This window comes from Lepisma saccharinum, chromosome 18, assembly GCF_977018435.1.
Source record: "Lepisma saccharinum chromosome 18, izLepSacc3.1, whole genome shotgun sequence".
NCBI classification, from domain to species: domain Eukaryota; kingdom Metazoa; phylum Arthropoda; class Insecta; order Zygentoma; family Lepismatidae; genus Lepisma; species Lepisma saccharinum.
This window is the reverse complement of record NC_139246.1, coordinates 8,354,650-8,380,088: the sequence shown is the minus strand read 5'-3', so window position 1 is coordinate 8,380,088 and position 25,439 is coordinate 8,354,650. Positions and strand designations below refer to the sequence as shown.

General features: G+C 38.3%; 1 protein-coding gene across 2 annotated transcripts in view; it reads right to left on the bottom strand.

Annotated features, from left to right (window-relative positions):
* The window catches only part of LOC146002373 (protein spinster homolog 1), a 407,500-nt gene that overhangs the window by 25,106 nt on the left and 356,955 nt on the right, over positions 1–25,439 (bottom strand). For both annotated transcript variants that reach the window (XM_083140102.1, XM_083140101.1), the window contains exons 2-6: positions 12,322–12,557; positions 10,583–10,735; positions 6,828–6,938; positions 4,141–4,195; positions 983–1,090 (exon numbers count right to left, since the gene is read on the bottom strand). In XM_083140102.1, the coding sequence (XP_082996228.1) occupies positions 983–1,090; positions 4,141–4,195; positions 6,828–6,938; positions 10,583–10,735; positions 12,322–12,551 (657 nt within the window). In that variant the 5' untranslated portion in view covers positions 12,552–12,557. The remainder of the gene's footprint in view (positions 1–982; positions 1,091–4,140; positions 4,196–6,827; positions 6,939–10,582; positions 10,736–12,321; positions 12,558–25,439) is intronic.

Here is a 25,439-nt window from a genome sequence, read left to right as displayed (position 1 = left end):
AGTGGCATGCCCAACCAGTGGGGGTTATACCCCCTCCCCCTCTTTAGGCCAGTATTCCTCAAAGGCAGGAAATTTGGCAAAATGAGGGCACACTTCTAAAAAAATATATATATATATATATTCGTACCCCCTCCCCCCCCCCCCTTTCTCCACTGGAATTGAAATATGGACCTCTTAATTACAAGTCAAGAGCATTGACCAGTATTTCAAATATCTAGGAAGCATATTGAGAGAAGTGGAAGAATAGATGAGGAGGTAAACAGAAGAGGGCAAATGGGTGGTGGACTATATCAAAGCGTTTAAAGATTAATATGGAACAGGGATGTACCTATGAAATGCAAGAAGGTAATATACAACACATATGTGCCAATAATTACGTATGGAGCAGAGACTTGGATAATGACAGAGAGACAAAAGAAAGATGCAGGCAGTGGAGATGAAATTTTTAAGGAGTATATTGCAGGAAGACTAGAAGGGACAGAATAAGGAATGAGGAGATCCGACAGACAGTGGGGGTGGAAGCTTCAGGACAGGATAGATCAGGCACAGATGAGATGGTTTGGACACGAACAGGATGGATGCAGAAAGACTACCATTAAGAGCTTACCATTCACAAGGAGTGGGAATAAGACCAAGGGGGAGACCAAGATGTTGGTGGAAAGAGCAGATACCGGAGAGTGTTAGGAGAGGAGACAAGATTGGAACACCGTGGAAAGAGAGGAGTGGTCCAGCCAGAGACAGGAAATGGCGAAGGATGATGATGAATATTAAGACTAAGTAATTATAAATTTATTACACATCTTCATGTTTAACATGCAACAAACAAGAGGGTTAATTCATCTGGAGAAATTGCATACAAATTTATAATTAATTTTCTAATTAATTTAATTTATGGAAAAACATTGCCAATCATTTATTGCTAGTCCAATTTAAGCATGTTACAGTACTTCATGATAAAAACAAAAGTATTTTCTTCACTTACCAGACCCCATGCATTCATTTGAGGAACATAACGACCCACTGGGAAACCAATTCCATATCCTCCGTAGATACCCCAGTTGAAGATTGACATGACCAATGCACGGTATTTCTGTAATTATAAAACATAAGAAAATTATTCAAGATGCCTCATGTGTGCTTATTTTGCTTATTATTACAAAGATTCAAAAATAAATTAATATTATATTATTATTATATGATTAGGTTAAGAGAGTGTATAAGAATAGAGATATAACAGCGTATATTCATTACATAGGTTACCTGTAGTTAAGATCGGAATAACTTACATAAAAACATGTGCCCTGGCAATGAAATTAATGTGAAATAGATGAATAATTGAATATTTATCGAATAAGAAAAATGATGTTACATGTAGTTGGAGAAATTTAAGTTTCTGAGTAAAACTGTATGGATATTATTTAGAGTAGTAGTGTATATAAATCTTCTGTGAAATGTCATTTAAAGCTGTATGATCCCAATATAATCCTTGGCTTCTAAAAGTTCAGAGGATATTAATAACCATCGATTATACAAGAAATGGTAATGTTTTCATTAGTTAATTTTAGTACTTGGCAAGTCTTTCGGGGAGTCCGGACCCCTGGACCCCCTAAATATGTCCTTTCCGTTCTACAAAGCCATATGATCCCAACATAATCCTTGTCTTCCAATAAGTTCAGAGGACATTATACAACAAATACTAAATGATTATATTTTCATCATTTAATTTTCGTACTTAACAAGTCTTTCGAGTGTGTGTGTGTGTGTGGTAGTGAGGGAGGGGGGTGGTCCGGCCCCCTAAATATGTCCTTCCTGTCCTTCAAAGCCATATGATCCCAATATAAATCCTTGTCTTCCAAATAAGTTCAGAGGAAATTATATAACTACTACTAAATGAATAAATTTTTCATTATTTAATTTATGTACTTGATAAATCTTTCGGGGGGAGGTCCAGACTCCCTAGACCCCCTAAATACATCCTTGTATTCTGGGTTTTTCAACCAGTGGTGAAGTGTGAATAGAGACAGAACACCCCATCTATCCTAAAATTGTATTAGTATTGCACATTGGTAAACAGGCACGTATATTCTAGGCTCTCTCTGAAGCCCAGACTAAATACAGAAAATAATCTACTACCAAATGTGACTGATGTTTCACTCTAAAATAACGACCATGGTAGAAAAGGAGAGTATGTACATGGGCTCATTTTCTTTAAGCATCACCAGGCTGCTTCATTTAGATGCTTCCCTGACCAGCACCTGGAGGCGATCTGTGACATATTTGTAGTGGCTTCTAAACCCAAGAAAGGGACGACTTCATTTTACCACTGAGGTAAAACCTTACAGTGATGCCAATTCTCTAACTAGCATGGGATTTTTCCCAGGAAAGGGACATTTTTAAATGGAACTACAATTACAGGAATGGGAAAAGGGTGGCAAAGTGACAGGGAATTTCTCTTCTTATGGGCCAACACTGTCCCATTCAACACATGCAGAAGCGAGAGGCCACGCTCACCTTCAACCAACCATGCTTTACAATGGTGACAAAGTTTTGAACCCCTCGGCTGCTTTATTTATGACTGGGGGAGAGTGGCTGTTCGCGTTGAAGGAAGTTTAAGAAAATTATATATCTTACTGCGCAGATTTTATTTAGTGTATTGAGTGAGTGACATACGTTTTGAATGATCTGACCTGCATAGAGTAGTGAATGAACATGAGTGACATAATTAACAAACTATTGACGAAACAATTTACTCTGCTCATGTGCGAGGATAAGGTTCAAATCATGAAGATATACAGTCCTCTGGCATCGCAAAGAAGAGCAGAATGGATTTGATTTGCTATTTAGCATTGCTTTTCTGCCACTTTAGCTAATCATGACGATGAGGATGAATGACGATACGATGAATGATTAAGGGACATTCACAAGGAATACCCATGCCCATGCTTGGATTTGAACCTGGACACCTGGCATCATAGTACGCTGTGCTAATAACCGTTTTACCACAGAGGTCAGCAAGAGAAGAATGGCTTTGCTTCTCGAGCATCTTTGTAAGTTCTGAAACACACGTAAGCAACTCTTTCATCAAGATCATGAGATTTGATTCATTTTTATCCATGGAAATGTATAAGGATGATATATGTAACCTCTATATGTATTTTTTTTATATCTGAATGTGTATAAATATTATTTTTATGTGTATAAATACTCAAATGTAAGACATTTATTGTGTAAAAGGGCAGATGCCTGTTGTGCGCAGGATAATAAATAAATAAAGAACTGAGTTCCTGTTCAAATTAAATATTCAAGGTAAGAAGTTTATTATGTATTTTATTCTCGCACTTAGGCCTACATAAATATGTCACTCACTACATGGGCCTCTATGTTTTATGAAATACTGTTTCTATATTAATGAATAATTAAACAGTGACATTTTTATAATTATTTGTAAATTGTAATGTATGTATTTTTAATCATAATGTGATTAAATTCAGGAATCCAATAAATTGAACGAAAAAGAGCCTCCCATTTGAACATGTATGATATGAAGGGATAGCCAAGGTTTTGAACCCAAGATACGCCACTGATGGTAAAATATAAAAATGAGTAAGAAATTTCTAAAATTACACATGGTAAAAGGTTCAATGTAGGTATTCAACCAAAAATACAGGTTCTCAAACATCCTGAACTTCTGGATTGACAATTCAAATCTATTGCAGCAGTTTTCTGGCTTTCAAGATAAAGTCTACTAATATTGTCTTCAAGTAGACTGCAATTGTCCTCATGATGCTGGGTAGAATAACACTTTGATCATGTGTGCATTAATCACATGTGACAACATATTAACATTAAAAAACAATAGCCTTATCTTACACATATGTGGTGACAGAAGCTGCCATTTTGTTTTACCCAAATCTCTTTTTAAACTATAGGAGTAAGAGTAATAACAATGGTTTAGGGGACTGCCTTTGTTCATTTTTAATATATCCAATAAAAATTAGAAGATAATGTTTATGATAAACAGTCAAATTATTAAAAAACTCAAGCATTTTTATTAAAATTTTGCCTTGCTGCAGGTCTTTTTCCCCTATGGTTTCCATTTTTACCAATTCAGAAATTAATATTTCAAAATGTCTTGCTTACCTGAGGAAACATATCAGTAAGTAATCCTGCACCAATTGGATTACAGCCAGATTCACTGCAAGAAAAAATTGAGTAAATTACAAAGAATATTATTACAATCTTCAGAGCTGCATTTCAAAAATTCTTAACTGTAATAGCCACAAATTAAATTGAAAAACATTTAGATATAAGCTTAACTAACATTATATTTCAGCTTAATTAACTTTGTAACCACCTTTGAAGTGTAAGGTCACTACAAATGGTAACTACACTAAGTATAGCAGAATGTAGCAGAAGGCCCATTAATATATTCGATCAGAGGTCTTGTTGTTTCAATGATTAAAACACGTTTTGAACAATAAGCTTATTTATCACATAATTGTTCAAAGAATTCTTGAATCTATTCTCATTAATATTCATTACAATGCAAATACAAAGCATGGTCATTATTTAACAAAGGACAACCAATGTATAATAATTATGATACAGCATTGCAACTATTACTTTTCTCTTACAAAGTAATACTAATAGACTAACCAACTTAGTATATGTGCACTCTGTGGCTACTCAGGAAGGAAGAACTCCTTAACAGAGCCTTCTCTCCCCGGTATCCCTTATTGAACAACACTTTAGCAACCTTTCGTCCTGACGTCAGACGAGGAATGCCTACGAGGTTAGGTTAGGCCTGTTAGGTTAGGTTCCATTAGCATAAATACAATGAAAAATTATTATTTAGGCTAAGAGAACTAAACCTAGCTAGCCTAACCTGACAACGTAGGCATCTAGCCTAAAATTAAAAAGCTTACCCCTGTGACATCAGAACACAAGGTTGCTCAATTGTTGTGCAATAAGTGAGACCCTCTCTCCCCAAGCAGAGAACATCATGTGATTAAAAACAAAGGACAATCGAATGCACGATAGTACCAGACCCTTACATTTTTATATTTCCCTTAATGAGCATGTTACACATGTTATATATACACACACACACACACAACAAGTTTCTCCATTCTTTGTCAATTTAGGAGTGTGATTGTTGCAAGGTTGAGAAGGTTGTAAGGGATTTTCGAATTCCAATGAATGCTGTACAATACAGAGTTGTTAATAAATGGTGCTTACTTCCTGTGGCTTTCAATGTTCATGTATGCATACATGTATTACAAACCAAACATTTAATGAAAATGTTACTGTGGATTCAAAAATATTCATATACTAACTGCATTAACATAGGTGCAACAAAAAATTGCTTTATTGGAAAAAATCAGCAATGTTTACTCAATTCTTTAGTTACTATCCCCTAACTTCTGCGCTCGTCTATTCTAGGCATCCTTTTGTATGAATAACGTCAAGAATGAAAGCTTTAGATACACAGTATTTCTCAATCCATTTAAAATAATTGGGTGTAAGGGGTGACCTTCCATGTAGTACACCCAAATGTCAACCTCACTTCCACGTAGTACACCCTGGACTGCATTTTGCAGACTAACAAGGCTCTGGCGACTGGCCGTATGGCCAGAATAATTCTGTGTGTTGTCCTTATGTGTGCTGAGTGCCCATGTACAGCCTCAGCTTTTAACCAAAGTCAGAATATTTTAATATTTTCGTTACACGACATTATAGTAATGTTAGTTATGGTAAGGGGCTGCACCCTGTATAATGTGACGGGTGCAAAATAGTCTAAGTGCTGACACACTCAGAATTTTAAATTCAAAATCCATTTAAAATAAACATTCTTAAGTGAGAGCAAACATTTGAGGGGGAGGTAAAATGTTACTCTGATCTAGTGGCGAACACTCCATATGCACAGGAGTAGCACACGCTACCTCTTTGTGAGGGGTTAGCTGGTGAATCAAGCGCTCAATGCACTCATCACTGACATGTGTATTTACACGAATAATGGCAAATATTATATAACAATTGGTACATATGTGGAAAATTTAGAGGTTGGGTGGGTGTCTTCTAGCTTACGCTACCTGTCTTTCAAACACAGTGCTCCTCACTGCTCTGGCCCCTTGATATACTTTGGAGGGTGGAAAGTGACTCCCAAGTCAGCACCTATGTTTATAAAGAATTGTGGTCTTGTTTGGATCTTATTTCAATTCCAATATAGTTAATATCAACCAGTCATAACATGAAACTGATAACTCAAAAAAATTAACAAATATAGACAGTAAAAAACTATTTGACGGTGAGAGCTCTCTACAGTCTCGCAGAATTCATAGAACAAGACAATAGAACTTAGAAACCTGCTCAATCTGTATACACTTCAGACGTAAATCTCATGATAGCTAGCGGAACTAGAAAGCCTCCCTGCCTGAAATTCCAGCGTAATAATGTTTTTTTAAAATTTTTATTCTTACTTCAATGATGATCTGAACATTTTTTTTTATTATTTTTTATTATGTTAATGATGCAATGCCAATTTGTTTTTATTTTTATTGTAGTGTAATGGAATGATGTATTTTTCTATTTTTATTTTGGTGTAACAATGTAATACCAATGCACTACATAGTGCTTTTTTTTTCTTTTCTTTTTGCTATAATGATGTAATAACTAAATACTATTTTGTATCTTGACATTTTCCATGCCCTTTTAATCAAGGATCTACGGAAGAAAAGAACATTCAAATTTAAATCAAAGGTGTGCCCAACCAGTTCTTGATCCATTTACCCCAAATAATAAATTATGTAAAAATATTCTGAACTTACCCAGCAGCAGCCAACATTCGAAGCAAAACCAAATGCCAGTATTCCTTCACGGCTCCAGTAAGGACCAGGGCTACACCAAATGTTGCTGTGCAGGCTGTCAACAAAATAACCCTGAAAATATTAAAAATTCTCGAATGAATTCTATTTTATATTTTTATTTTTTTACACAATTCAAGACAAGAAACAATAATTCTCACTAAAAACCTTACTTGATACTTCACAATTGCAATTAATTTTTAAGATTTGATTTCCATTGGAGTTTAAAGATTCAAATCCACATGAAATGGAATGAGATGAACAATGATAGTACCAGAATATGTTACCCTTGCACTGTAAAGAAGATCCTAGAACAGTAGATTTACCATAGGAGAAATGTTGTAATGTAAGGGTGGCTACTCTAGGACCATGATAAAATTCAAGTATAATTCCCGGTTTTCAAGACTAACTTTCCAAAAATTCAAGGGTATAAGCAGATTTTTTTATTTCAACTTTACGTATTACCACTACTCACCCCCACTCGCATACAAATATATTAACAATATTAAGGGTCTGTGTGGTTCCAATGTATCCAAAAATTCTAATTCAATTAAATGGTATATATATACTTTAATCTTCAATTTTAAGGTGATGAGTATTAATAAAAGTTGCACTTTTTCACGTCTACGGAGAAAAATTCATGTAGAATTCACGCTTAACTCCCGGAGCCAATAATTCACACATAATTCCCAGAATTCAAGGAATTCATGGTTAGTAGCTACCCTGTACTGTAGCATATTGGTTATGTGCATGTTACTCACTAACAATAAACAAAAATACGTTAGAGTATTCAAATTGGTCTACTTACGCAAGTGAGTATGTATTCTTATGTGAACGACGTTTCGGAAGCTTTACTGCTTCCTTCCTCAGGTTGTCGTTTTCGGCTCAGAATATCAAGCCATGTCAGAGAAGTGTCACGTAAGGATACTGGGTGAAAGGTTTAGGTTAAAAACACTTCATAGTGCTTGGCATATACAGAATTAAAACTACCTTTGTTAAAAACCCTTAAAACTCACCCTTAATTCTGTATATGCCAAGCACTATGAAGTGTTTTTAACCTAAACCTTTCACCCAGTATCCTTACGTGACACTTCTCTGACATGGCTTGATATTCCGAGCCGAAAACGACAACCTGAGGAAGGAAGCAGTAAAACTTCCGAAACGTCGTTCACATAAGAATACATACTCACTTGCGTAAGTAGACCAATTTGAATACTCTAACGTATTTTTGTTTACCCTGTACTGTGGAGCTACAATGGATATTCATAGTATGGAAATACAATTAAACATTGCTACAAACTGTCAAATTGTAAAAATTTGCTACATTCATCACAGACATTTCTTAATTTGATTTGCCACAGTATTTCCTTGAACATCATCATCTGTCCACCTGACAGTAAAAAATAATTTACCATTCAGAGATTCTTTAAGTATGTCAATATTTTCCTTACACAAAATAAAACGGCTATTCACTTCTGCAGTGAGACAGGAAAAAGTCATTTTTAGGCTACAAGAAAGATTTACTCTGTCTACACTTAAATGTCTACCTTTGCTTAGAGTGAACAAACTTCATCTGTCTGCTTTGAGACTTCTTAGAGAAAGGTATTAATCAATAGAAAAGCAAGCTACGTAGAGTAATCTTACAGGATTCTCGAAGTCAACAACTCGTGTAAAACTTTTGTAATGTGATGCCTACGTAAAACATCAATAACCAGTTCCTACTTTCTTTTTACATAATGCTTGCTATTCGTTATGTCTTACACATCTTAGAACTTAATCACAAAACAAAACAACTTCAAATTCTAAAACTCACCATGAATAACATAAGTGGGATTACAGAAGCTTTAAAATTCTCCATAATGAATTTAAATTTTGGTAAGGAATACAGACACACTAAAATCGAAACACACTTATAACAAAAACATAACTCGTGCATTACCACACATAAGTCAATAACCAGCTTGGAGAGCAGTGAAATGACTATCTTTGATGATGTCATAATGCCCAGGAAAATCAATATTTTTTGCAAAAGTCTTTTTTTTTTTTTAAACTAAGTGCTTGATGTAATGCAGTACTAATGTAGCACTTGAATTTATATGAACATTACATGAGTTAAGCTCTCGTCATGAACTTTTGGCACATCTTGTCTGTGTAGATCCTAATGATTAATAAATTAATCTTAATTAATCTTAATTAATCATTGTTAATGCTTTAGGGGCTACTCATTTCATGGTGCTATTTACTTCTGAATCTGACAGAAATGTCATGTAGCAACTTCTGTATCTAGATAAGGATTTCCACATTTGTCTAGTGTTTTCTGCAGTTCCCTTGCTTATAGGACTTGCTTATCCTTGTCTCCTTGCTTATCCTTGTATTAACATCAATCACGTGAAAAGTATCATGAAATTCATTTAAAAAACTTTTGAATAACTTATGTGGTAACAAAAGATTAAAATAAAAAATAAAAGTATGAATATACAATTGATATAATGCAATATTAATATGTTGCAAGTACAGTTTGTTTATGTTCTTTTAGACGAAATAGCATTAAGCAATTTGCTAATTATTGGTATTTTTACATTTACTGACATTCATTCAAACTAGCAGAAATTAATTGATTTGCCACCAACATTATCCAATGCACGCAATGTAGATCAGTACTCCAAGTGAGGGGAAATGGTAGCAACATTTTCACAAAGCATCCCCCAAGTTGTCTCATTGTCACAGTGTTAAACCATAGGAGAATCCTCCTGCTAACATTTTTCACTTCAGGTGCTAATGTAGATGTGTATTTTGAAAACAGAAAAATTATAGTATACGTGCAGGGTGCACGAGTAGAATTGGCACGGAAAATACATTAAGGAAAAACATCTCTAAAAGTTCTAATTTTAAATATTTATTGAAAATTCCAGAAACAAAAGCAAATTAATGCTTTATAGATCATTTTCATCTTCAATCACGGCCTCCAGACAACCCCGGAAGTGAGAATAGGCACATTTTACAACCTCAGGAGACAAATCTTGAAATACCAGGTAGTCTCTCTTCCTCAGCTCACCTTTATTGTTACAGGCAGTCTTATTAGTGATCCTTTCAACTGCGTCCCACACATAATAGTCAAGAGGATTGCAGTCAGGTGGGTTTGGATGCCACATATTAGGGGTGACATGGTCAAAAAAGTTATCCTCGAGCCACTTCTGAGTTTTTCTGGCCATGTGTGCTGGTGCAGAATCTTGTTGGAACACGTATGCTCTTTCTGTAGCAACTTCTTAAATCCAAGTGCTCTCAGAATGGCCCCGACCTCGAGAAATCTCATGGATTCAGATGGAGGGGTCATTGTCAACGAGTTGCTGCACATTTGAAATTAAAATATTACTTCTCACCCTCTGTTAAGCTCGATGTTGTGTCTTTCTGGCAGCCACGGCCTCCACATCCAAGTCTGAATCCACCAACTGCTTCTTAATTCTCTGAATTGTCCTCAATGCCAACTTCAACTTGTCTACGATGTAGTTGTTGGTCATCCCGGCACAGATAGAGTAGACTATCACCTTCCTTCTTCACTCCTCAGGCCACTCAATCATCCAATCTGCTTGTCTTCATTCTTTAAAATCTTACTGATAACTGAGAATTTAGAATTAAAAACATGGATCAAGAAAATTTTGTACTATCTGTAATTTCCTGTTTAAACTCGTGCACCCTGTATATACAAAGGTTATAGTTACCTGTTGAAACGATCTGCTACAACTCCAAATATCACACCAACTACCGTGAAAACAGCAATATAACTTGGTCCTGCAAGGATCTGATAGTCCATGCCAAGTCCATTGTAGTCCCATTCACAGTAGCTTGTTCCATTAACTTCTAGTGTCTCACATCTGAAATATAAATATATTTTTAAAATTTTAAAGTTTTCCATGCTATTTATTATAAATACTGTATATTTGAAAAAACAACTGTTGCATAATCGCTCATCTGGTGGATCAAGTAGAAAGTCCCCCAAGGAATAATAATAATTTGGAATAATATTGGCTTATTTTTATTAATTTGTAATAAGTATTACTCTATAATGGTACTTGTTATTGTTATTACAGTAAAATCTCGTTAATCCTGACCCTGATAAGCCGGACTTCACTTAATCCGGACAGGCAAGAGGTAGAAAATGAAAAGCAGATGCAAGGTTTTAAATGTGGCTAGAAGTTAACAAGAGAACTTCCCAAATAAAAGGCAGTCAACCACTGATGAAATTCTGTTTTCTGCAGACTTTGTACTATACTGTATAGTATATTTAGACCTATGCCCTTTAAATACACCATAATAAACGTGTATTGTTGCTATAAACGGAGTTTTAATGCACTTTCTACTGTTCTTTTAGGTTATTTCAGTTAATCCGGACTTTCGTTCAACTGGTCAACTTAACCCCCCATTAGTCCGGATTGACGAGATTTTACTATATTTCCAACATTGAAGTTTTGATTGACTGATTTTTTGGGTGCGTCAACACTTGGATTATTTGCACCCATCACATTATATGGGGCCCAGCCCCTTACCGTAACTACAATCAACACCTGTCTCTGAGGACTAAAATTTCTTTACCCATGTTAAAAGCTTATGCTGTAAAGGTGGTCTCAGTACATACATGGCAACGTGCAACCCTACAGAGGGTTAACCCGGTACCAGGTCCACACACCAGGTCATTGGCCTGCAAGATTTCATTTACTGGTGTGTACTATGTGGAAGTGAGGTGGGTTTTTGGGTGCATTCTCTAAAGGGGGTAGCTGGGGATCATAACCCCGCTGGCCCATAATTCCTAAAAGAAAAGATCGCCTAATGCAAGAAAAAATGGCAAAATGGGGGCTGACTACTAAAAGATAAAGCATACGTAACCACCCCTTTCAATATTCCTGGACACACCACTTCCTTACACCCTAATTGAAGTTTTATCAATGGCATGACCTAATATTTGGACCTAAAAGGAATGAGGAGACAGGTGAGTGGAGAAGGCTAAATAATTTAGAACTGAATAGTACGTATTCATGTCCAGAAGACATAGGTGGGCAGGCCATGTGGCATGAATGGTAAAGGAAAGAAGAGTTTACAGGATTCTTGTTGGGAAACCTGATTGTAAGAGACCTGTAGGAAGGCCAAGACGAAGATGGAGGGATAACGTTGAGATGGACCTAAAGGAAATCGGTAAGGATGGAAAAGATCGGATTGATCTTGCCCAGGATAGGGACAGATGGAAGGCTTGTGTTGTTGCAGCCATAAACATTTGGGTTTAAGCAGGCTAGAGAGTTAGCTGATCTCCCTTACAAAAATTTCTGATGACACTCACTCTGACCAACTCGAAGATAAATGAACTGTGTGGAAAGACTTGATAATCTGGAAAAGGAATTTGAGCAAAACTGGTGCAGGATTGTAAGGGAGGTCTAAGTATAGAGACAGTAAAAACATGAGTACTTACACTTCTGAGCTGTTGGCACTTTCACAGACTTGGGGCATATCATGATGCGCAACATGGGAAGATACATTGTACATGCAACTGATGTCACCATAGTGAAGATCTTTGGCTGTTGCTTTGCTGGTCACTCCTATAAGGAAATGGCCCAATTCTCCCACGACGTATCCCAATGATACGATTGCAAGTACATACCATTTGTAGAGATCTTTCAGTTTTTGTACCATAGAATGCATTGTAACCTGAAATGAGAAAAAAAGTATGTTATTTATTTTTCTGTGTGAATAAGCTTCTCAAAAAAGCAAGATAAATGAATATATGTGTGTAGAAAGGATAGTGGCCTGCATCCCCCCCCTTTTATTTTGTATGTCCCTGAATGCAGAACATTGAAGGTTTTGGGAATGAAATTTGAGTGAAGATTTAAAATTGATGTATATGGGTGTATGTATGTTTGTTCCGGCATAACTCTCGAACGCATGGAGCGATTTCAACCAAACTTGGAACACGTATCACTTGCAATATGGAAAGAAATACTGCGGGGGTAAGACACCCCTGGTACCTCTGGGGGTGGGGTGGGGTGGGGAGGGAGTGACATGAAAAATAACCGAAAACTACCGATATTAGTGTGGAATCCATAGTTTTCAGGGTCTCCAAGATGAATAGTGACACTCCCAATGCCGTTCAACTCCAAGACACCCATGGCACTCCTAGGGGTGGGGGTGGGAAGGGGGTGACATGTAAAAATAATCGAAAAAGGCCGATATTAGTGTGGAATCCATAGTTTTCGGGGTCGCTAAGATGAATAGTAACACTCCCAATGCCGTTCAACTCCAAGGAACCTCCAAATGCCGTTCAACTCAAAAACACCCCTGGCACCTAGGGGTGGGATGGAAGGGGATGACATGTGAAAATAATCTAAAACGACCGATATTAAAGTGGAATCCATAGTTTAGTTTTCGAGGTCGCTAAGATGAATAGTGACACTCTCAATGCCGTTCAACTCCAAGTTCATTTTACACTGTAGTTAGAATTCATTATTTTCCTGTCTAATGGAATAAATAAATCCCCGAGCAACGCCGGGCAATCAGCTAGTGGTTAATAAATCAGACACCTGCAATTTTTAGTAATAATTTTAGGTTATTTTTCAGTTATAAAGTTCATATTTTTTTATATTTTTAAGACATATTTTCCTCTCCTGAAAAAAAATAGTAGGTGTGTTTCACTTTCATAAAACTGCTGAATTGTAGCTTCGAGCAGCCATGATTGAGGCCAGTTCTTGTAAACATACTGAATTCAAATGGACGGGCAGGAGATTTGAACCTTGTTTACGATGGTACATTGTGCAGTATTGGGTGTTTCAAAGAGATGCTCACGTTATTTCACAATATTTCCTTGCACGCGACAAACAAAATTGACCGCTGTGGCCCACCTATAAATAAATGCATTTCCTGTTCATATTTCAATTCTGCAATGCAATGTGTCTCCAACAAGAGCAAAAAATATATGATTCGGATGCTCATAACCCCTTTCCCCTCTCACATACACACTCGTTAAGCTGCTAATCTTAATTAAAAATCTACCTACAACTGTTTTTAATTTCATTTTAATCTCTCTCCCATTGTTTCTACACAAAGCTATCTGCAATTTAAATCTTACAGTGATGTAAATATCATGTAGAAGGACTAAGCAATTACATTATTCTTTTAATGTTGAGGAACAAAGGAAATAGATGCAATTCGTCTCTTGTGGTTCTCAACACAAACTAAACATTACAAGTTATGGATTTTAGTTTTGTTTCAGAAAACTATTTCCCAGGATAGAGGATGGAGGAATCTGTTTACATCCAGAAAGGGAAAACCTTCCCCCATGTGGGTGACTCAGTTTTGTGGTTGGACACCCTTGTAAAGTCTGTTGTTAACAATAGATTGCACTAAATTGCAAATTGATTTCAAAAGTTCAGGAAAAGAAGTGTAAATCTTAATTTCTCTGCACACTGGTGACTGGCGTACGCAACATTTTTTCTTTCTGGGAGGGGCTGGAATTGTAAATGTGGATAGCTTTGTTTGGGGGTGGGGGGTTGATGCACAAAATATTTCGTACATTTGTTTCACTGTATTAAAATTGTACTTCAAGACAGAAATGGTAATCGGGGCTTATTTTAAGGGGGGGGTGCATTTACACCTTTTTTTTTACTTCTGTACTGATTTTCACTTGAAAATTTTAACGTCTCAAAATTTTGGGAATATTGATTTAGCCCCATCAACTCCCCCCTGCGTACGCCAGTGTCTTAAATTGAAAGACAGGTGTCTTACGAAGGCATGATAACTACACTCTGTTCCGGTAATCTCTGGACCAAGTGAACGAAAAAAAATCCTCTGCGTAAGTAAGTCAAAGTGGCTTCACCAACGAACACGTGAGAGGGAAGATGAATGGCTGCAGCTACCAGCAGTTTGCAGCAGCGCTCACTCAGATATCATACAAATATCTAATTTAAATAGTATATAGTAGTAATTAATTTTACTTCCTTGGCAAGGTTAAATATTTTGTATAATAACATGTAATATACTGAGAAATCCATCTTCATGGCTTGAGCCCCCACTTTTTTGCATTTAGACGACGGCTGCTGATAAGGGATAAGCCCCCCCCCCCGAAATAAAATTCTGCTTACTGGCCTGGTCCACTCTTCCCTTCTCTACCGTTATAATAATTATAATGATAATAATAATAATAATAATAATAAAAAAAAATTGTCTTTATTCAGCGGGCAAGGTTCAGCCAAGGGCTGCTCTGCCACCTAACCCTTGTCAATATGATAATACCAGGTGGTTATAATTAAAGTGACGGTGTTCAGAGTGGTACAGCACGGGCTGTAATGAGAGTAGCAGTCTGAAACTTCGTAGATATGCTAATGAAGCAATGCGCTCGCGAATTATGCAAAAAAAAAAAAATAGTTTCAATTCTCGCCACCAGGGTAAAAAATGGCGCTGTAAGCAGTCAAAACGTGGAATTTTCCGTAACTCTGACGTCAAAGTCGGTGACATTGCCTAACCATTGTGTGAGCTCCCTGGTTGTTGTTGGTGACGCTTGTTGCTTTTTCTTTTAGTAATGTTCATGTAATTCGAATAGTGAAATTGTAGCGATATTTTATTACAAAGAGTATTGTTTTCTGCGATTTATAGTGTTTTTCCTGTAACTATACCACGTTTTGACTGCTTACAGCGCCATTTTTACCCTGGTGGCGAGAATTGGAACTATTTTTTTTTTGCATAATTCGCGAGCGCATTGCTTCATTAGCATATCTACGAAGTTTCAGACTGCTACTCTCATTACAGCCCGTGCTGTACCACTCTGAACACCGTCACTTTAATTATAACCACCTTGTACATATGAGGTGATATAAACTTATGAAGCAGTAAGCTAAACGTAAAAAAAACAGATACAAAAAATGAAGAAACAAAAAAATACATAGGAATTAGTTGCATACAAAAAAGTGTAACTAGAAATACACAAGACAATAGTAATAATAATAATACAATAATACAATTCCTTATAGTGAGTGACTTGATACCTTCAGTATGTGCCCCGACTCTGCCATTGTTCCATTAACAGCAGATCTTTTATTTTACCTTTGAAATGTAATGGGTTGTTTACACTAGCGATATTTGCAGGCAATGCATTCCATGCATTGGGAGCCGAAAAGGAGAAAGACGATTTGTAGGCCGTGGTAGAGTGATGGGGTAAATGGTAGTTGCGACCTTGCTCCACAAATGCCCCAGACAAGAGTGTAGAATGTTAATTATTATATGAAGTTTGCATAAAAATTAATTTAACTTACAGCAAGCACCAGGACATATATTTTTGGTAAGATTTTGCAACATGAAGATACGACCGCAAGTTGCATATTATTGCAATCATATATGGGTGCGGAATGAAATTTAGCGGGTGCGTTGTTGAAAATAATGGAAAAATTATACATGATTGAGTCCCTAAATCAAATACCAATGAACTTTTAATAGGCTTCTATGAAAATATGCCAATGAAACTGAAAATTACTACTGACTTTTCATTTTTCTTGCTTGCTTTGACCACAACATGTACAGGGAAGTAAATGCGGCTTAAGTTAGTATTAATGGGTTTCCTGTAGTAGCCTATACAACAATTGGTCTTTCTTCAGGACCTAACATTCTACGCTCAGCATGACGATATGATTTTCATAAGTCAGTGTAACATGACAGAGTAAATATTATGCATGTTTTTGCTTGAATTAACAAAACATGTTTAGCTAAACGAAGAAAAGTAGTATAATTGACTAAATCTGGTAATTTTGAACAACCTTTTTGGTAACCATAAGCAAATGTGCACAATTATAGTCCACGGGTTTACTTCGTTAACATCGAAGAACTGAAGAAAGCCGCCGCCACGAACGTGGGTAGGGATAAATAGCGGGCGAGTTGTTTTCGTCCAATCACACTCAACCTTCAGCCAATGGGCGCAGCTGTCATTCTGCTCGTCTACTCCACGTGGAGTCTCAGTCACATGACTGCGGATACGCTGTTGCCGTATATGCAACTTCAATGTGGAGACCGTGGGAAGGTGCTTCTGCGCTGAGGGTCAAGGTGGCGTAGAGTAGATGTGTGGCAACACTGTGCGTTGAATGTGATTGTTGCAGCTGGTGGGCACGCTCCGTGGACTTTAAAGCCAGCCGGTCGTTAACGTAGATAGCGCGTCGACTATACTGAAGAGCATTTAGTAATGGCGAATAATAATGTCATTTGTTTATCGCCATTTGGTTATTCCAAACTTTCTGAGAAAAGTTAAAACAGTATTTTATACTGAAAATAGGTTATGAAAAAGGGGTGCGCAAGTGCTTAACAATGGCAATTTCTGTAGACTGTGCAATGTGAAGAAACCTTGTCCGTTGTAGTTGGTTATGTAAATTCTCAGGAAAGAAATCTGAAGAGTGAAAAATGGAAGAACACATTCATTAGGACATACAGGAAAGTACCTGAATCCAAAGGGTAACATCAGTGGATCATAAAAGGGTCTAAACCTCACAATTACCTATTCCTCCAAACAAGATACTGTCATTTCCTTTTCAGCTATATTTCGGTTAATTGTTTTGACCTTCACGTAGAGTTACATGAAAGAATGCTTAGGATAACGCAAGACACGCGTTTGTAAAAGAAATGAAGGTCCTCGGTGTCAGTAACGCTGGGTATTAAAAAAAGAGCTTTTCATTTGTTGTGACGTCATCGTACCACGTTGATGTGTCTCGCATTCAGTTGTCTGATCTTGACCCAGAAGTAAATGTAGCAAGGTCTTCGAGCCAACTGTCAGGGACTATTCTCAGAACAAGTGTGTTTTGCACACGACAATGGAAGCATGTTTTACTGTTAATTGGATATGAACAATGAACTGCGCTGCTTAAGGGAATTTAGAGGACAGGGGAAGCGAGAACAAGAGGTGGGGTTCAAGACTGCTGTGGTGGCGTTTGTCATGTTTACAAAGTTTCCACTTTCTTTCTACAGGGTGAGTCAAAAGTCAGGATACGTGGGGATTTCAATGTGTGACCTTGAACATCAATGCATTTGTGCATGCGATGTTTCCAGACGTTTCAGAACCTTTTGCAGAACGTCCGGCATTTAAATGACCCCAAAGGGGAAAACAATCATTGGTGTCAGGTCTGGAGACCGCAATGGCCACTCAACGGGACCACGACGCGGCTACCGAACCACACCTAAAAATTAACCCATAATGAGGAGGACCACCGTCCTATGTAACGTGACTTTTGCCTCACTCTTTATTTCGGTAATTTTACGTCCCTCTTCTACATATTAGTTTAATCGAGAGGATGAGAATAAGCGATGAACGTATTGTTTTCAAAAGTCATTCTCGATGAGGTGAGGTTCCCATACTGAAATCGCTCCTCCAACTGTAACTTCTGGATCCGCCACTGCTCACGCTAAGGTACAGAAGTGTGTTCTCTCCGTTTATGCGCACTTACACATTATCGTACTTTTGAGGAGGAAATAAATGGTTTAATTTTCTGCTTCTTCGCTGCAAATCCTGTTGGAACTTCCAGGTTGTGGATCTCAAGGTTGCTACATTCAGGATGGATGAATATTCATTCGTGTAAGGTCGTGGGAGGATTTCAGGTTATGTGTCGCGATAATTGGCGGAACTTTCTTTAATGGTTTATGAAACATAAACACTTTTTTTACACGATTGCTCCACATTTGAATTTACGGAAAGAGAAAGCTATTCCACAGGCATGTAGCCAGGTGGAGGACTCGGGGGGCTGAATCCCCACCCGAAATCCTACAAATATATAATTTAAATAGTGTATAGTGGTAATTAATTTTAGTTCCATTAAACGTATAATAACTTGTAATATAGTGAGAAATTCATCTCCAGGTCATCTACCTCCACTTTTCGCCTTTATATCTCATCGATATAAAATTCTGGCTACGGGCATGCTTTTCCAGGCAGAAAGGCATGAAGGGGGTGAAGAGTGCAGTGGCGGCGATTGGGTTCCAAAACGGGGGGGGGCAAGTCTCTTGGTAGATAAGGTTTAGCATAGTGCGAGAGCAAAAGTGACAAAAAGCGAGGGGAAACGCCCATCCTCGCCCCCCTAATGGCTGCCACTGGTAGAGAGTATTATCACTGTATTCAGAATGCACGAATTTTGCTTGTACGCATATTCCATGTATGCGAAAGGACTCCTCCCAACACTGCAGTGAGGTAGGACCTTACACATTCTGGATCTCTGTCAACTCAAACCGAAGAAAATGTGGTCAGCATCGCGTTCCGGCTGCCTTTGCAAGAGATATTTCGTTATTCTTATGAGGGACGGGATACACAATATATATATATATCGTAATTAACATTATTTAACCTTGGTTTTAAAACTTAATGCAAAGCAGTGGTGTATTCTCTCATGTTACCTGGTGTACCGCCGGTAAACAAACTTTTTCACATATAATGACGCGAAATTCGAAGTTGTCGGACTTCTGTGTTTTATTGCTATGATATGTAATTAAAATATAATAAATACATACAATATATAAGAATTGTTGCAGAAAACCCTGACAAATTTCCAGAATATGACAAAAATCATCATCGGGGCCCACTGTAAGGGTATTTGCATTTACCACTTCGAGTGTTCGAGTCTGTACTGCTCTCATTTGTAAATGTTGATTTTCTCAATCTCGGTCAGGGCTGTGGTCCCATCTGCTCCCCCTACGTACGCCAGTGATTTTTCTTGCCAAACTCCTTCAGGATCTTCGAAAACCTTGAGCAGCTTGGGCTGCGAAGGTTGCTGAACCTCGCAACAATGGTGATTCTAGACCTGACTAATCGTGGGCCGCCCCGGGGCAGGAGGCAAGAGAGAGAGCAAGAACCGGCCTCTGGATTGCCGGGGTGGGTAAGCCCCGGGAGGAAGTTGATTTTACCAGGAAAAGAACCAAGGCAGCAGGTGGTAAAATACACCTCTTTTTCCGTCCACAAAGCCAATGTTGCCAGTTTGTGAGCCACTTCTTTCTCGGAACACTTAGAATGTTGGAATTTCCGATTCTTTTTAATTGATTAGTTGGAATGTCTACGTTACCAAATGAAGCTAATGTTTTATGGACATGGACGTCCGGAAAGGGGGGGCAAGGTGGGGCTACGCCCCCCTTGGAAAATGAATGTCCACCTAAAAATTATAGATTTGACAATTTCATTTCAGTGACAGTAATTTATGTTAATTATTTAAATTCGTTGAAGGAACGATAATTTCAGATTGAAAAAAAGTGTTTTTGAGGGGCATCACTATTATGGGGACAAATATACCTCCTTTGCCCCTCCCTGGAAAAAATCCTGCGGACGTCCATGGTTATGAAGGGGAAAATTATATGTTCTTAAAGTCAGCTTTAGACGAAATATTTCCTCTAAGGTTTCTGCTAGGATAAATGCTACACTATGTCCCGGCTATCTCTCGAACAAGGCAACGGCAGAGAAGGGGATAAATCGAGTGTGCAGGCAGTACAGGGTGTACTACGTGCAAGGGAAGTTGACTTTTGGATGTGTGCAGGAAGGCTCACCCCTTACACTCTGCTAATTGTTACTGAACCTATAGTTTAAAGTGGAATCGGAACCATTATGTACCTAAGGGGGGATTGAAACTAGAGCCCTTTGATGAAGGGACAATCGCAAACCTGTAAGGACGACACAACATGAGTGTCCACACGCCAGAGCCTAGTTAGTCTGCTAAATGCGTAATGGTGACCGAGTACAATGTAAACAATGTAATAGTTCACATTTTCAAAAGCCTATAACTATTAGACCAATAGAGAAAATGTTTCCTACTATCGGTTTTAGGTACATATCAATGGCGCTGCTTAATTACATATCTGGTTTCGCTAAGCTGGCTACTTCGAAAACCAAGCTGTCAGTAGGAATGGACGATGTCGGGAATTTGATATCGCGATATATCGTCTCCACGATATATCACATATCGCCAAATATCTTGACGATATATCGCCGACACGATGTATATCGCCAAAATATCGTGACGATATATCGTCTGGACGATATATCGCCCAACATTACCTGTCAGCATGGCTATGCCAAAGGAAACTTCCGAAGTTGGTAAGTTACGCTGTCGAACTGCTTTAAGGGCATGCGGGACACTTTCCACGGGGCTTTTCCCAAGCTCTTCCCCAAAGTGGCAATGTTGCTAACATAGCTTTCTTGGATCCAGATCTGGCTCTTTCGTGTACTCGTTTGGCTGTAAACTGGGGCACCTGTCCCCGTGCCCCACTATGATGCCATCACTGGTTCCGGCCCACAAAGACCAACTTTTGCCGTGACTTGATATTGTTATATTGGCTGCGTCGCTCCACCCCTTTGACAACTAACATTACTCTAGGAAGCACTTCGTAAATCTAGCTCCTTTAAAGTCAGTTTTAACTCCATTTAAGGTGAAATTTAGCTCTTTTATGCGCATCAGGTTTGGCAACACTGCCAGAATGGCCGTAGGAGGCAAGGAGAAACGCACTGGGCTTATGGGAGTATTATTCGATTTGTTCTCTTGAGAATATCAAACTTCCGATGTATTGAAAATGATATCAACGGAAAGAGGGCGGTTTGAAGATGTGTTTGACTAGCGGAAAAGTCGAAACTTCCATTTGATTAGCCGTAACTTGATGTTGAAGTTGATTCTCCATAAGGAATGCATGGGATTCTGATTTTAGTAGCAGTGCCCATTCGGGCGATATTGAAATAAATGCACAATTGGTGCGTAACTGTAACTCGTCCCCTTAATGTCGTTTTTCGGAAGTTTCCGCAAGAAAAGAACATCCTGCAGACCAATGAAGGAGAAAGTGAAATGCCATGCTTCATGAGCTCAAGGCAAAGATACGAAGGACATTGAGTCAAGTGCTGTGAAAAGATGTATTTCCTCGCGAGAGTGAAAGTTCACTGCCAAGTGGTATCTTCGATGCAGGCCTATTCGGTGTCAGGCTGGTGCAAAGAAATGACGTTCAACCAAGTAGACGAATAGCTGTGTTCAAGTTCAGAAGATTTAACAAATGCCTGTCTACTGCTTTAAACGTTCATTTGATTAGTTAGAAAACACGTGACCATACACCACTTCATAACATAGTGCAGACACCAGATACACTACCCGATACCAAATCAACGAAGCTGCACCGTGTAACCAACTAGACGCGCATGGTATGCCATAGACCCGTGTTCAAGTCCTGGTCGAGCTGTATTTTTCGCTGAAAATTTCTACATAGTACATCTCCTGTGTGTGCCTAAACTTCAATCATTCGTCTATGTGTGTATTTTCGAAATTATCCTCAGTAAAGTAAATGAATTGCTTATCTTTGCTGTTGTTGAAACAAAAAATGTCCTCCTGGAAATTTCTTGTGGGGAGTATTGTTTTAGGAAAGATTGTTGCTGGGGGGATTCTCCCTCCCCCCCTTGTATTTCGCTGCACTTTTTGACTCGCTTTGACTCTCTTTGCACCGAAGTGTCTATTTGGTTGCACGGTGCAACACCGAGTCGTCCAGTTCTTTGATTTGGAGTCAAGTAGTGTATTTGGTGTCTGCACCACCTTCTGGACCGGTGTATGGTCACGTGGTGCGTGCTAACTAATCAAATGACCGTTTAAAGCAGCAGATAGGCATTTGTTGAATATTCTGAACTTGAACACCACTTTCCGTCTAGTTGGTTGAACGTAATTTCCTTGGACCACCCTGACACTGGATACACCTTCCTGATCTGCACAGTGTGTCAAAAAGTGCAGCCTACTAGACGGGGTTACTGCATTAGTGCCGTAGACTATAAGTTTACGTCTACATACGTTGTCTACACGTAATCTACAAGTAGATTACATTGGGTTGTAGTTTACATAGACTACGTAGACAATCTAAAGTGCATTAAAATTAACTTTCAAGGGTTTCATGAAAGGACAAGGGTTTCATGAAAGGAAAATGACATTTTCAACTATATTGGTTCCTAACGAAATGAAAAGAATCCTATTTACAACAAAATTTCTCCTCTTTTCTATTATCAACTCAGGCCCGTAGCTAGAACTGACCTCCAGGGGGGCTCACGGGCTATCAGGGGGGACTTTGTAAACCAAGTCCATATTTCAAAAGTAATATGTATTAAATTAAGGTAAATTATGTGGGTTGGGGGTCATTAAGTTAATTTAAAATATAAAATTTAGAAATATCATACATACTACAGTTTTTTCTACATCTTCTAAAACATCTCTTGAAGTGCTAATGCATCCCTTAATACACACTCCATACTATTCTTTATGATACAGATATTTATATCATACATGTTAAAATATACAAGGTGCCGCAAAAGTCATCACCTGATTTTCTCAGGCTATAGCTTGGGTTTTAAATTAAACAAAGTAGTTTTTTTTTGTGTTAAACTTTTATTGATACTTGTAAGTTTCATGTCCGCAATTTTTAAAGATAACATCCAATAAATGACCACCATTCGAATTGATGCAAATTTCGGCTCTTTTTATTGCGTTTCCATGGTGTTGGAAAGAATCTGCGGGGAAATGTTTTCAATTTCATGCTGAATATTGTCCTTTAGTTGCTGTAACGTCTCTGGCTTATTCACATAAACCAATGATTTCAAATATCCCCAAAGGAAAAATCTGGAGCGGTCTAATCGGGGGACCTGGCCGGCCATGGCAAATCACCAAAACGTGATATTACTCTGCCCAGAAAAGTGTCACGCAAAATTGTCACAATTTTTCCACGTTCTTGTGAGGTATACTTATTCATTTTCGCACACAATAAATTTCGTGAGTATCTTCTATTTAACTGACAATACACTACTGATATAAACAACAAGATATCAAAATAAAGGTGCTGACCCCCGTGGCAGAGTGGTTATCACATCGCGCTGCGACGCCAGGGGTCCCGGGTTCGAATTGTCCATTCATCATATCATCACTTATCCTCATCTTCGCAAATTAGCCAAAAGTGGCACAAGAAGTGAAGTAAAATAAAGCAATTCAATCAATCCATCAAGATAAAGGTAAGTTCAAATAGGATGATGACCTTTGCGCCACCCGTTACAATATTCACTTCAATCATAGTGCCTACCGTACATTCCACCCCCGGCCAAAGCAATAACACTTGGGATCTGTTGACAATTGACAGATGCGGAAGGAATGTGGATAATGACATCAAAGTCACAGATTTCTGTCAAACGAGAGGCTGCAACAGGGGCAGGGAAGGGAAGGTACAGATAAAGAAGGCTCCCTATGAAAGAACTTGCTAAAGTCTAGGAATCTTCTAAACACTTGCCGCTGCTTAGACTTCTGCTCATAAACAAGATGAACGAACGAAGTTGGGAACAAAATAATATATTCTGTCTACATTTTCACTCTTCACCTCAAATAAATTAGAATACAAAATAGTTTTACCTAATGTCAAGGGGGCTGGCGACCCTGCCAGGGGGGGCTGAGCCCCCTTGGCCCCTGACTGTCAACTATGGAGGAAGATAAATAGTATGCAAAAAACAACAACAGATGGCAGTCGTGAGGCAAGAGTGGTCTTTTTCCCATAAAACACTAGAATATTTCCTATATTAGGTTTCTTCCTAGGTGAGAAATTGTTCGAATTTGGAAGGAAGAGTATGAAAGGTTCTTCTCACACATCAGGAACTGATACGCAGTATAGTTTTCTTTTAATTCCACGGCGCCCTTTGCTAAGTTTGGTAATCTATGTGTATAAAATAGTCTACGTGTAGAATGTAGACTATAGTTGTTTACGCGTAGACGCACATCACTGAGAGAGGAAGTAGTGAGGACAGTTCCCTTTCTGTAGAATAACTGCTACTATTAACCGCTTGGAAGCGAAAAGCAGACTGAGCAAGAAACGTGAAACCACTTTGTAGGCCAAGTTCGAGGCAACAGCGCGTGGACTTGACAGGCCGCCTGTGCCCCGAGGGAGACAGCGAAAACCCACGAATGTTTGCCCATTGCGTCATAGGAAACCTGCATCTTCAGGAAGAAATGCGTAGGGGGAATTCCCATGCGTGAAGTGTGTGCCCTGGGCAAAAGTTTTTCCTACCTGCACGTGGAGAGTTGCTCTTCTTATTGTAGGTATGAAGAAGGTTAATTTGTACCGGATACGCATGGCTAACATTGCAATGTTGTTCACGTATTCTGACGTCACAATATTTTTAATTATGGTGTTTCTTTTTAACAAGACCTGGTCAGGCTGTTGTATTTGAAAGAGAAAAAGTGCTCTCGTATGCACGTGTGGATTGCTGAGGGAACAGTGGTAGTGTGGCGAGTAGCACGCAGATACCCAGTTCTCGAAGTGTTTTTTTTTTTTATTCATTTGCTTTATTTTACTTCGCTTCTGGTGTTACTTTTGACTAATTTGCGAAGATGAGGATGATTGATATGATGAAATTTATGAATGGACAACTGGTTCTTGCCACCCAGTTTTGGAACCCAATCGCCGCCACTGTATGGGGCAATACTTGTTTCTAAGTTAGCTGGTTACGTTTAATCGCGACGATGAAGATGAATGGATCGTACTGGGTTGAGAAGAGTTGTTGCTTTAAGTCCACTTCGTGCACAAATAGGGTAATCG